The 13,336-nt window shown below is 42.9% G+C and overlaps 1 protein-coding gene across 1 annotated transcript; it reads right to left on the reverse strand.

Annotated features, from left to right (window-relative positions):
- Positions 1–593: 593 nt before the first annotated feature.
- LOC110513840 (gamma-aminobutyric acid receptor-associated protein-like 2) lies at positions 594–9,900 on the reverse strand. The gene is made up of 4 exons (XM_090223247.1): positions 9,359–9,900; positions 8,109–8,164; positions 5,180–5,352; positions 594–1,180 (listed from the first exon to the last, which is right to left on the reverse strand). Exons 1-4 carry the CDS (start codon positions 9,390–9,392, stop codon positions 1,090–1,092), a joined length of 354 nt encoding a protein of 117 aa, XP_090079373.1. The 5' UTR covers positions 9,393–9,900; the 3' UTR covers positions 594–1,089.
- Between the last annotated feature and the right edge of the window lie 3,436 nt (positions 9,901–13,336).

The raw sequence follows: 13,336 nt of genomic DNA on the forward strand, positions 1-13,336 counted from the left end.
CTTTATGAACTGGTATAATGCTGTAGTAACAGTCTGTTACTTTATGAACTGGTATAATGCTGTAATAACAGTCTGTTACTTTATGAACTGGTATAATGCTGTAATAACAGTCTGTTACTTTATGAACTGGTATAATGCTGTAGTAACAGTCTGTTACTTTATGAACTGGTATAATGCTGTAATAACAGTCTGTTACTTTATGAACTGGTATAATGCTGTAGTAACAGTCTGTTACTTTATGAACTGGTATAATGCTGTAGTAACAGTCTGTTACTTTATGAACTGGTATAATGCTGTAATAACAGTCTGTTACTTTATGAACTGGTATAATGCTGTAATAACAGTCTGTTACTTTATGAACTGGTATAATGCTGTAATTACAGTCTGTTACTTTATGAACTGGTATAATGCTGTAATAACAGTCTGTTACTTTATGAACTGGTATAATGCTGTAGTAACAGTCAGTCTGTTACTTTATGAACTGGTATAATGCTGTAATAACAGTGTGTTTCTTTAGGTGCTGGATGTGAACAGTTGTTCTCCAGGACCCGAAGAGGAAGAACCCTGGTATAAAGTCAATAAAAACACAAGGATCATTCACATTTTTTTATTGGTTAGGTCATCCAGCTACCTTACCGTTCAAATAGTTAAAATTATTTGAAATATAAATCTTCAAGGATAAAAGCCAAACTAAAAGGGAAACTTCAAAAACAAAAAAATATTATTTCACGAATGAAAAAACAAACAAACAAACTCAAAAGCTCCTAAACTAATGTAAAGCACAAAACGTCAGACAAAACCAAAACAGTCATTCCAATGTGTATCACTATACATATCATCATCATCATAATAATAATAATAATAATAATATTAATAAATGAGTGTGTACAGCATCGATACAAAACATGTGCAGGAATAGATTAGACAGACTGGTGACACACATCATGATGGTTCTCACTCAACGGATCACTCTCTTCCATCTATTTATTTTTTCTTCTTTTCTCTGGGGTTTCCCAGGGCTTCTCCCAGGGGCTGGGGTGTGTGAGTTAGGGTGGTGGGTGGTGGGCCAGGTGTTGTATTCTGTCGGGTCTAGACGCCGAAGGTGTTCTCTCCACTGTACGCCACGTATAAAAACCCGTCCTCGTCCTTCTCCTTCTCGTACAGCTGTCCCATGGTGATGCTGCAACGGGAGGTCACAACAAAACACAGAGAGGAGGAGGAGGAGGAGGAAATGGGAGAAGTAAACAGACTGCGGCCCAAACGCCAAGCTATTCCCTATACACGGCTCACCATAGGGCTCTGGTCAAAATGTAGTGCACTATGTAGGGGAGTAGGGTGCCGTTCGGGACACACAGCCACATACTACTCAAGTGAACGGAGGGGATGGAATGTTGCAGTAGGTCTGCTTAGTGTTGAGTCACCGTCAACAGAATGAAGCCATGTATCTGAAATACCACGTAGAGTGACTGGTATCATCTGCAGGCTGTTTGGTAATGTCTGTTCATTGTTTACTGCTGTTGTCTTGATAGGACACTAATAAATCTTTAGGCAGGGATTGAACTCATAGAGCAGCGCGCTGGACAGCCCACAATGTGGCTTTTAAAAAGGCATTTTACCCAACGTTTGCTGAGATCGCATTGATGGCTCAATCTGAATATACCTTTAAGGATGCTATACCGTGGATCTAACACGTACCAGATTGAATGTTAGCCTTCATTTACAACACATTCCGAAAGATTTCCGACCCCTTGACTTTTTCCACATTTTGTTACAGTCTTATTCTAACATGTATTAAATAATTTAAAAAAAATACTCATCAATCTACACACAATACCCCATAATGACATCACAATACCCCATAACGACATCACAATACCCCATAATACCACCAAGTAAATACCACAATACCACCAAGTAAATACAGGTTTTAAGAAATTTATGAAAACGTATTTACATAAGTATTCAGATCCTTCACTATGAAACTCCAAACTGAGCTCAGGTGCATCCTGTTTACCTTAATCATCCTTGAGATGTTTCTACAACTTGATTGGAGTCCAACTGTGGTAAATTCAATTGATTGGACATGATTTGGAAAGGCCCTCACACCTGTCTATATAAAAGGTCCCACAGTTGACAGTGCATGTCAGAACAAAAACCAAGCCATGAGGTCAAAGGAATTGTCCATAGAGCTCAGAGACAGGATTGTATCGAGGCACAGATCTGGGGAAGGGTACCAAAACATGTCTACAGCATTGACGGTCCCCAAGAACACAGAGGCCCTAGTTAACCTGGCGTGCCAAGTTTGTAGAGTCATACCGAAGAAGACTCAATGCTGTAATCGTTGCCAAAGGTGCTTCAACAAAGTACTGAGTAAAGGGTCTGAATACTTAGGTAAATAATTATTTTTGATAAATTAGCGAAAATTTCTAACAAAACCTCTTAGCTTTGTCATTATGGGGTATTGCGATGTCATTATGGGGTATTGCGATGTCATTATGGGGTATTGTGATGTCATTAAGGGGGATTATGATGTCATTATGGGGTATTGTGATGTCATTATGGGGTATTGTGATGTCATTATGGGGTATTGTGATGTCATTATGGGGTATTGTGATGTCATTATGGGGTATTGTGATGTCATTATGGGGTATTGTGTGTAGCTTGATGAATAAAAAAAACTATTTTTATAAATTTTGGAATAAGGCTGTAAACATCACAAACTGTGGAAAAAGTCAAGGGGTCTGAATACTTTCCGAATGCACTGGATTTGTGTATAACTCAAGCTAAAGGATATCCTGCGGGAGCAGCAAGCCAGTTCTAACCCAGCAGCCACTAGTATCCGTGGGTTCAGACCAGGACCCAGCCCAGCAGCCACTAGTATCGGTGGGTTCAGACCAGGACCCAACCCAGCAGCCACTAGTATTCGTGGGTTCAGACCAGGACCTGGATGCTGTGTCTTATTGAGGAAGAGACAAAGGTCAAAGGTCAAACTATGAACCCATGAGGAGTGGGCCCTTTAGAGCAGCTGGTGTGTGAGCTTGTCTACATGTATATCTATAACTCATGTCCCTGGTTAACCTGGTTAACCCACCAGCGTGTCTATTTCTATAACTCATGTCTCTGGTTAACCTGGTTAACCCACCAGTGTGTCTATATCTATACCTCATGTCCCTAGTTAACCCACCAGCGTGTCTATATTTATAACTCATGTCCCTGGTTAACCTGGTTAACCCACCAGCGTGTCTATATTTATAACTCATGTCCCTGGTTAACCTGGTTAACCCACCAGTGTGTCTAGATTTATAACTCATGTCCCTGGTTAACCTGGTTAACCCACCAGCTTGTCTATATGTATAACTCATGTCCCTGGTTAACCTGGTTAACCCACCAGTGTATCTATATTTATAGCTCATGTCCCTGGTTAACCCACCAGCGTATCTATATTTATAACTCATGTCCCTGGTTAACCTGGTTAACCCACCAGTGTGTCTATATCTATAACTCATGTTTCTGGTTAACCCACCAGCTTGTCTATATTTATAACTCATGTCCCTGGTTAACCCACCAGTGTGTCTATATTTATAACTCATGTCCCTGGTTAACCCACCAGTGTGTCTATATTTATAACTCATGTCCCTGGTTAACCTGGTTAACCCACCAGCTTGTCTATATCTATAACTCATGTCCCTGGTTAACCTGGTTAACCCACCAGCGTGTCTATATTTATAACTCATGTCCCTGGTTAACCTGGTTAACCCACCAGCGTGTCTATATTTATAACTCATGTCCCTGGTTAACCTGGTTAACCCACCAGCTTGTCTATATGTTTAACTCATGTCCCTGGTTAACCTGGTTAACCCACCAGTGTGTCTAGATTTATAACTCATGTCCCTGGTTAACCTGGTTAACCCACCAGCTTGTCTATATGTATAACTCATGTCCCTGGTTAACCTGGTTAACCCACCAGCTTGTCTATATGTATAACTCATGTCCCTGGTTAACCTGGTTAACCCACCAGCTTGTCTATATGTATAACTCATGTCCCTGGTTAACCTGGTTAACCCACCAGTGTGTCTATATTTATAGCTCATGTCCCTGGTTAACCCACCAGCATGTCTATATTTATAGCTCATGTCCCTGGTTAACCCACCAGCTTGTCTATATGTTTAACTCATGTCCCTGGTTAACCTGGTTAACCCACCAGTGTGTCTATATTTATAACTCATGTCCCTGGTTAACCTGGTTAACCCACCAGTGTGTCTATATCTATAACTCATGTTTCTGGTTAACCCACCAGTGTGTCTATATCTATACCTCATGTCCCTGGTTAACCCACCAGCGTGTCTATATTTATAACTCATGTCCCTGGTTAACCTGGTTAACCCACCAGTGTGTCTATATCTATACCTCATGTCCCTGGTTAACCTGGTTAACCCACCAGTGTGTCTATATCTATAGCTCATGTCCCTGGTTAACCCACCAGCGTGTCTATATTTATAACTCATGTCCCTGGTTAACCCACCAGCGTGTCTATATTTATAACTCATGTCCCTGGTTAACCTGGTTAACCCACCAGCGTGTCTATATTTATAACTCATGTCCCTGGTTAACCCACCAGTGTGTCTATATTTATAACTCATGTCCCTAGTTAACCCACCAGCGTGTCTATATTTATAACTCATGTCCCTAGTTAACCTGGTTAACCCACCAGCGTGTCTATATTTATAACTCATGTCCCTAGTTAACCTGGTTAACCCACCAGCGTGTCTATATTTATAACTCATGTCCCTGGTTAACCTGGTTAACCCACCAGTGTGTCTATATCTATACCTCATGTCCCTGGTTAACCCACCAGCGTGTCTATATCTATACCTCATGTCCCTAGTTAACCCACCAGCGTGACTATATTTATAACTCATGTCCCTGGTTAACCCACCAGTGTGTCTATATCTATAACTCATGTCCCTGGTTAACCTGGTTAACCCACCAGCTTGTCTATATGTATACCTCATGTCCCAGGCTAACCTGGTAAAACCTAGCCTCTAGTATATTTGTGCTGTATGGTCAGTGTCTGACAACATCAGTGGCTGAAAGCAGTGTTTTATCTATTTAGCTTGGGGAAATATCGTTTTCTAAGGTGCCATTTCACATTATTCCACTGAGTGCTTAGAGTTCCGACCTGGACTGAGGCACGGTCTTATCGACGAAGAGGAAGATGGCCTTCTCCGAGGGCAATTGGATGCGTTTCCTGATGATCCACATGAACTGGGCCACCGTTATGTCAGAGGGGACCAAATACTTCCTCTTGTCGATGTCCACAATCTGAGACCCAGACACCTTCTCCACGATCACCTACAAAACAGACAACACAGAGTCATGTCATATTGGATGTTTATAAGTGTTCACATAAATTGCCCTCCTGGAACAATAAAGATTTACTGAATTGAAAGATATGACAGCGTTGGGATGTGCATCTTTCCCTTTCAAGACGATTCGATACACATCTAGATACAGGGACTCCAACACCATAGAGGAACCATATGTATCTAGATACAGGGACTCCAACACCATAGAGGAACCATATGTATCTAGATACAGGGACTCCAAAACCATAGAGGAACCATATGTATCTAGATACAGGGACTCCAACACCATAGAGGAACCATATGTATCTAGATACAGGGACTCCAAAACCATAGAGGAACCATATGTATCTAGATACAGGGACTCCAACACCATAGAGGAACCATATGTATCTAGATACAGGGACTCCAACACCATAGAGGAACCATATGTATCTAGATACAGGGACCATAGAAGAACCATATGTATCTAGATACAGGGACTCCAACACCATAGAGGAACCATATGTATCTAGATACAGGGACTCCAAGAACCTATGTTGTCGAAACTTATTTTTTTTTAAATAAATTAAAGCTGAAATGGCTTGAGTCGATAAGTATTCAACCCCTTTACTGGCCAGCCTAAATAAAGTTCAGGAGAAACAATGGGTTGCACAAGTCACATAATAAGTTGCATGGACTCACTGTGTGCAATAATAGAGTTTAACATGATTTCTGAATGACTACCTCATCTCTGTACCCCACACATACAGATAATTGTAAGGTCCCTCAGTAGAGCAGTGGATTTGAAACACAGATTCAACTACAAAGACCAGGGATGTTTTCCAATACCTAACAAAGAAGGGCTCCTATTGGTAGATGGGTGTAAAAACATTTTTTTTTTTTAATCAGACTATTGAATATCCCTTTGAGCATGGTGAAGTTATTAATAACAGTTTAGATGGTGTATAAATACACCCCGTAACTCCGGGTGGAGTTATAGTTTTGACTAAATCATCTTGAAAATCTATGGTAAAAAAAAATGGTTGTCTAGCGATGATCAACAACCAATTTGACAGAGCTTGAAGAATTTTGAAAGAATAACTGGGCAAATATTGTACAATCCAGGTGTGCAAAGATCTCAGAGACTTACCCAGAAAGATACACAGCTGTAATCACTGGCAGACGTGATTCTAACATGTATTGAATCAGCGGTGTGAAAACTGTACTTATATGGAAAACAAATATTTTATCCATTTTAGAATAAGGCTGTAACGTAACAAAACATGTAAAACGTCCAGGGGTCTGAATACTTTCCGAATGCACTGCATGTCTTTATTTCCTTAAAAAATAAACATGTTTTCACTTTGTCATTACGGTGTGTAGATGGGTGACATTTAAAAAAAAATATATTCTTTCCATTTTGAATTCAGGCTGGAAACTGAGAAACTGTGGAATAAGTCAAGGGGTATGAATACTTTCTGAAGGCTCTGTACATGCAATTTGACACGAAATGATGAGCTGCATTTTCAGAAGATAGAAATAATATAATATGATGAATTTTTTACTTTTTTTTATGTGAAACGGCGATTCCTAATGTTTTCTGACCGATGCTATGCTACATTTGGATCGGTTTGGGGTCCACTTGTGGCACGACTTCCTCAAAAGTCGGTCCCTCTCCTTGTTCGGGCGGCGTTCGCCGTCGCCGGCCTTCTGGCCACCACCGATCCACTTTGTCTTATCACACCTGGCTTCACTCAACCAATCACCTGTTTATTATTTAACCCTCTGTTCCCCCATGTTTTGTTTGTGAGTGATTGTTTATTGTAATTCGGTCCGTCTTTGTGGGCGCGTGATGTTACTTTGTATATTTGTCTTTTTTGAGTGAAGTACGTTGGTTACTCATATCTGCTGTCCTGCGCCTGACTCTCTACACCAGCTACACACAGGACCTTTACACCTATTCCCAAATAGGGCTCTGGTGTCATATCTGCTGTCCTGCGCCTGACTCTCTACACCAGCTACACACAGGACCCATTACACCTATTCCCCAATAGGGCTCTGGTGTCATATCTGCTGTCCTGCGCCTGACTCTCTACACCAGCTACACACAGGACCCATTACACCTATTCCCCAATAGGGCTCTGGTGTCATATCTGCTGTCCTACAGGACCTTTACACCTATTCCCCAATAGGGCTCTGGTGTCATATCTGCTGTCCTACAGGACCCATTACACCTATTCCCCAATAGGGCTCTGGTGTCATATCTGCTGTCCTACAGGACCTTTACAGAATGCATCTTAAACATTTGCATTGGGGACCGATGTGCATCGGTGAATCATTACAGCCTGATGAGACAGGCATAAAAAATTAACTGTTAAATTGTAATAAATATGTTATAACGATGAGTGAAATCCCGCTGTACCTAATATCATTAATAACCATTAGACGTTAGGAGTTAGCATAGCAGGGCTCAGGGCTAAATGGACATTCCTTCGGTCCCTACAGAGTTAGGTAGTAAATCATTTTCTGTACCTTACCTAAAATAATATGCCTCTAGGGCAATTCAGACTGATTGAGGAGCCTTTTTTACTGAAGAACGTGCTTCGTTTCTATTACAGTGTTTTCGTATATCTGTTTTGCATTTCATATTGATGTGTTTATTTTCATCTGTAAAAGAGACATCGGTCTCAGCATGACTCCCTGTCAAAAAATTAAAAGGTACAACAATACATCCAACACCCAGTGAAAACCCGTCTCACTCACCGGAACCCTATCTGGGTACTTGCTGCGTATTTTGGCCGACTCTATACACCGATGTTCTGTTGAGAAGAAGAGATGGATTGAGAGACGTTGTGAAGGGTGTTACACTGTCATCGGTACAGTAATACAACATGTTTCAAATCCTCCTGGCTCCCGGGAGGGTAGGCGTTTTGCTCCAGCCTTTACTCTAAACCAGCCGATTCAGCTAATCAAGAACCTTAAGAGCCACTTAGATTAGTAGAATAGGCCGGTGGGTTGCCCCCCTGACCTACTCAGTTCACCAAAGAGCAGGGTTGTGTCCCAACATGCCCCCCCTATTCCCTGTGTAGTGCACTACTTTTAACCAAGGCTCTGGTCAAAAGTAGTGCACTATATAGGGAATAGGGTTCCATTTGGAACTCACCCTCTTGGGTGGCTGTGACAGGAGGATCAACATTTGACAAGAGGTCACATGACGTTGCCTGACCCGAGATCCACAGGCATCAGCAGCAGCTGTTGGACACCAGATGCACTCTGGGTAATCACTAGCAAAAGCTGCCAATTCACTGGGCTAAATATGTCAATATTTCCCCTAGGCTACTTCTCTGTGTCAATCTAACACATAAGCCATACAGGTGTGGCCTATATCCAAATTATGTAACAAAAGGGAAAAGAAAACTCTGGAATAGACTTTTGTTAAAATATATAAATAATTTTTGCAATGTTATGTAAGAATATTTCAGCCATATATCGTTGTAATGTTATCACAATAATAACCTAATGTTCAGGGGATATGACATGCGTCAGGAGCATAGGATTGAGACAACATTTTGCCAACTGTTTTTTAGAACAGAATAGGCCTAGTTCTATTTGACATGATATATTTACTTTCAATATCACTATCATATCAGTTGTCATGTCAATAGGAACGACATGTTCGGGAATCGAGGTGATTCAAAATTAAAACGCATAGCACATTTAACCAATAAAACAACCAATCCATTAGCAATATTTGACTAATGTCTTTTAAACAAGACATTAAGTGACGTCGACATACAATTTCGATTAACTTCGTAGTGTTATTTTGTAGCCAAAGGACTCAACAACATCTGAGCGGCTAGGCCACTACAGTCAGCCAATATTAGTGCAGAAAAGTAGCCAATCATAATCAGCAAATACCATTTAAAAAAAGAAGAATACAGAGGAGATACATATTTGTTCCTATTTTGATAATTGTGTTATTTGCCTTTTATGAAACAAGTAAGCCCCTTTACCCAGGGAATGATCCTCCTTGAACATCCATTTCATGATGGCTGATTCCGGGAGAGTTTGCTCGATGCGCAGTAAAATCGTAGAGGGTTGGTGAGGAATCAGACAGTGACAAAAAAAGAAAGAAAGATTGCTATTGCTGTATTCCTAAAACTCAAAACAATGTAAAAATGTTGACCAAGAACGTCAACAATGTAGCAAAACAAGTCTCAGTCGGCCTCAGCGCTTCCCAGGCGATGCCGTCACTATGGGACTGTACCATCGCATCGCAGGGGACGGAGGCTGATTCGAGTGGGTGCGGTTCAGAGGACACACATATGCTGCGCAGATTATCAGATCTTTACAACGCCTCGGTGTTTAACGTCTGCGTGTTTAACGTCCAATCACCAAGCCACACGATAAAGACGTAGCTAACTGTCTGCTATAACCTAGAGCAGGTCTGTGCAGAGTTTGTATCTCTACTTTCGTTCTTTCTTTTTAAAGGTACTTGCTGTTCTGGATCATTCCAACTCGACTTTACCCCGTTGAATTTACATTTAAAATGGTTAATGTTAGGGTAAGGGCTCTGGTTAAGTTTTAGGGTAAGGGTTAGGATTTAGGTTATAGACGTCCCAAAGATCCCGGATAGCATTGTATTTTTTAAAAACATTACATTCTGGTCTAGAAGCTGGAGACTCTTACCTCCCTCACTAGCTTTAAGCACCAGCTGTCAGAGCAGATCACAGATCACTGCACCTGTACATAGCTCATCTGTAAATAGCCCATCCAATCTACCTACCTCATCCCCATTCTGTATTTATTTATTTATCTTGTTCCTTTGCACCCCAGTATCTCTACTTGCACATGTATCTTCTGCACACCCTACCATTCCAGTGTTTAATTGCTATATTGTATTTACTTCACCACCATGGCCTATTTATTGCCTTTACCTCTCTTATCCTACCTCATTTGCACACACTGTATATTGATTTTTCTACTGTATTATTGATTGTATGTTTGTTTATTCCATGTGTAACTGTGTTGTTGTATGTGTCGAACTGCTTTGCTTTGCAAATAAGAACTTGTTCTCAACTAGCCAACCTGGTTAAATAAAGGTGTTCTCAACTAGCCAACCTGGTTAAATAAAGGTAAAATAAAATAGTTTATGACAGATGCCTGAGCTGATGAGCAAGTGATTTGTCCTAGAAACCCCATTATATCTCCATAAATCCTCTCTATTTCCTACCCTTTTTCATGGGATAAAGTATGACATTGATTCACATAGGAATATCATAGATATGTTGTTTGGGCGGCATCCCACTAGAGAGTTACACACAGAATCATACATACGACTGATTGTAATAGGATCCCAGTGGACACACTCGTCATTATTCTGGGCCTTCAAAGTAGGCTTCAGTAACAGCACTATGGGACTGTACCATCAGCTGGTCCTTTATTCAGTCACTCTCACCCCCCCCCTCCTTTATTCAGTCACTCTCACCCCCCCTCCTTTATTCAGTCACTCTCTCCCCCCCTCCTTTATTCAGTCACTCTCACCCCCCCTCCTTTATTCAGTCACTCTCACCCCCCCTCCTTTATTCAGTCACTCTCACCCCCTCCTTTATTCAGTCACTCTCACCCCCCTCTTTTATTCAGTCACTCTCACCCCCCCTCCTTTATTCAGTCACTCTCACCCCCTCCTTTATTCAGTCACTCTCACCCCCCTCCTTTATTCAGTCACTCTCCCCCCTCCTTTATTCAGTCACTCTCACCCCCCCTCCTTTATTTAGTCACTCTCACCCCCCCTCCTTTATTCAGTCACTCTCACCCCCCTCCTTTATTCAGTCACTCTCACCCCCATCCTTTATTCAGTCACTATCACCCCCTCCTTTATTCAGTCACTCTCACCCCCATCCTTTATTCAGTCACTCTCTCCCCCCTCCTTTATTCAGTCACTCTCACCCCCCCTCCTTTATTTAGTCACTCTCACCCCCCCTCCTTTATTCAGTCACTCTCACCCCCCTCCTTTATTCAGTCACTCTCACCCCCCTCCTTTATTCAGTCACTCTCACCCCCCTCCTTTATTCAGTCACTCTCCCCCCTCCTTTATTCAGTCACTCTCACCCCCCCTCCTTTATTCAGTCACTCTCACCCCCATCCTTTATTCAGTCACTCTCTCCCCCCTCCTTTATTCAGTCACTCTCACCCCCCCTCCTTTATTTAGTCACTCTCACCCCCCCTCCTTTATTCAGTCACTCTCACCCCCCTCCTTTATTCAGTCACTCTCACCCCCCTCCTTTATTCAGTCACTCTCACCCCCCTCCTTTATTCAGTCACTCTCCCCCCTCCTTTATTCAGTCACTCTCACCCCCATCCTTTATTCAGTCACTCTCACCCCCCTCCTTTATTCAGTCACTATCACCCCCCTCCTTTATTCAGTCACTCTCACCCCCCTCCTTTATTCATTCATTCTCACCCCCCCTCCTTTATTCAGTCACTATCACCCCCCTCCTTTATTCAGTCACTCTCACCCCCCCCTCCTTTATTCATTCATTCTCACCCCCCCTCCTTTATTCAGTCTCTCTCACCCCCCTCCTTTATTCAGTCACTCTTTTGGGGGGAAAGTTTCCAGAAATTTGCACTTTGACATAATCCAAACTGTATTCTCGTGAACTAGCCTGATCATGCGATAGCTCACCATTCTGTTTCATCTCAAGGAGGCCCTGAGATCAGGTTGGTTCTACGAGGTTATCAAAACTGTGTATGCACCCACAGGAGGTTGGTGGCACCTTAATTGGGGAGGATTGGCTCGTGGTAATAACTGGAGCGGAATCTATGGAATTGTACCAAATACCATCTAACGCATGGTTTCTATGGTTTCCAGGTGCTTGATGCCGTTCCATTTGCTCCGTTCCGGTCATTATTATGAGCAGCAGTCTCCTGTGATATGTACGTTGTGTTGATGTCAAATGGCAACCCCATTATCAACCAATCAGGAGTTCTGGAAAACCTGGGAGTTTGCGGAAAGTTACTAGAATTTTACAACCCTGGTTTTGTTGATGTCAAACAGTTTCCCCTTTACTATCCTCAGATTTCAGCTGGTTATCAGGGAGGAGGGGTTATCAGCCTTCAGCTGGTTATCAGGGAGGGGTTATCAGCCTTCAGCTGGTTATCAGGGAGGGGTTATCAGCCTTCAGCTGGTTATCAGAGGGAGGGGTCATCAGCCTTCAGCTGGTCATCAGGGAGGAGGGGTCATCAGCCTTCAGCTGGTTATCAGAGGGAGGGGTTATCAGCCTTCAACTGGTTATCAGAGGGAGGGGTTGTCGGGGAGGAGAGGTCATCAGCCTTCAACTGGTTATCAGAGGGAGGGGTTATCGGGGAGGAGGGGTCATCAGCCTTCAACTGGTTATCAGAGGGAGGGTTATCAGCCTTCAGCTGGTTATCAGGGAGGAGGGGTTATCAGTCTTCAGCTGGTTATCAGGGAGGAGGGGTTGCCAGCCTTCAGCTGGTTATCAGGGAGGAGGGGTTATCAGCCTTCAGCTGGTTATCAGGGAGGACGGGTTACCAGACTTCAGCTGGTTATCAGGGAGGAGGGGTTACCAGACTTCAGCTGGTTATCAGAGGGAGGGGTTATCAGCCTTCAGCTGGTTGTCAGGGAGGAGGGGTTATCAGCCTTCAGCTGGTTATCAGGGAGGGGGGGGTTACCAGACTTCAGCTGGTTGTCAGGGAGGAGGTGTTATCAGCCTTCAGCTGGTTGTCAGGGAGGAGGGGTTATCAGGGAGGAGGGGTTATCAGCCTTCAGCTGGTTATCAGGGAGGAGGGGTTACCAGACTTCAGCTGGTTATCAGGGAGGAGGGGTTACCAGGGAGGAGGGGTTATCAGGGAGGAGGGGTTATCAGACTTCAGCTGGTTATCGGTGAGGAGGGGTCATCAGCCTTCAGCTGGTTGTCAGGGAGGAGGGGTTATCAGACTTCAGCTGGTTATCAGGGAGGAGGGGTCATCAG

The sequence above is a fragment of the Oncorhynchus mykiss genome, chromosome 26 (assembly GCF_057628025.1).
Source record: "Oncorhynchus mykiss isolate SJ-2025 chromosome 26, ASM5762802v1, whole genome shotgun sequence".
Taxonomy (NCBI): Eukaryota; Metazoa; Chordata; class Actinopteri; order Salmoniformes; family Salmonidae; genus Oncorhynchus; species Oncorhynchus mykiss.

Excerpts from the sequence above, each read along its gene's own strand:
- LOC110513840 (XM_090223247.1), bottom strand. The coding sequence starts at position 9,392 with ATGAAATGGATGTTCAAGGAGGATCATTCCCTGG. Across the intron at positions 5,353-8,108 it reads AGTACCCAGATAGGGTTCCG|GTGATCGTGGAGAAGGTGTC; the intron begins GTGAGTGAGACG and ends TCTGTTTTGTAG. Across the intron at positions 1,181-5,179 it reads AAGACCGTGCCTCAGTCCAG|CATCACCATGGGACAGCTGT; the intron begins GTCGGAACTCTA and ends CTCCCGTTGCAG.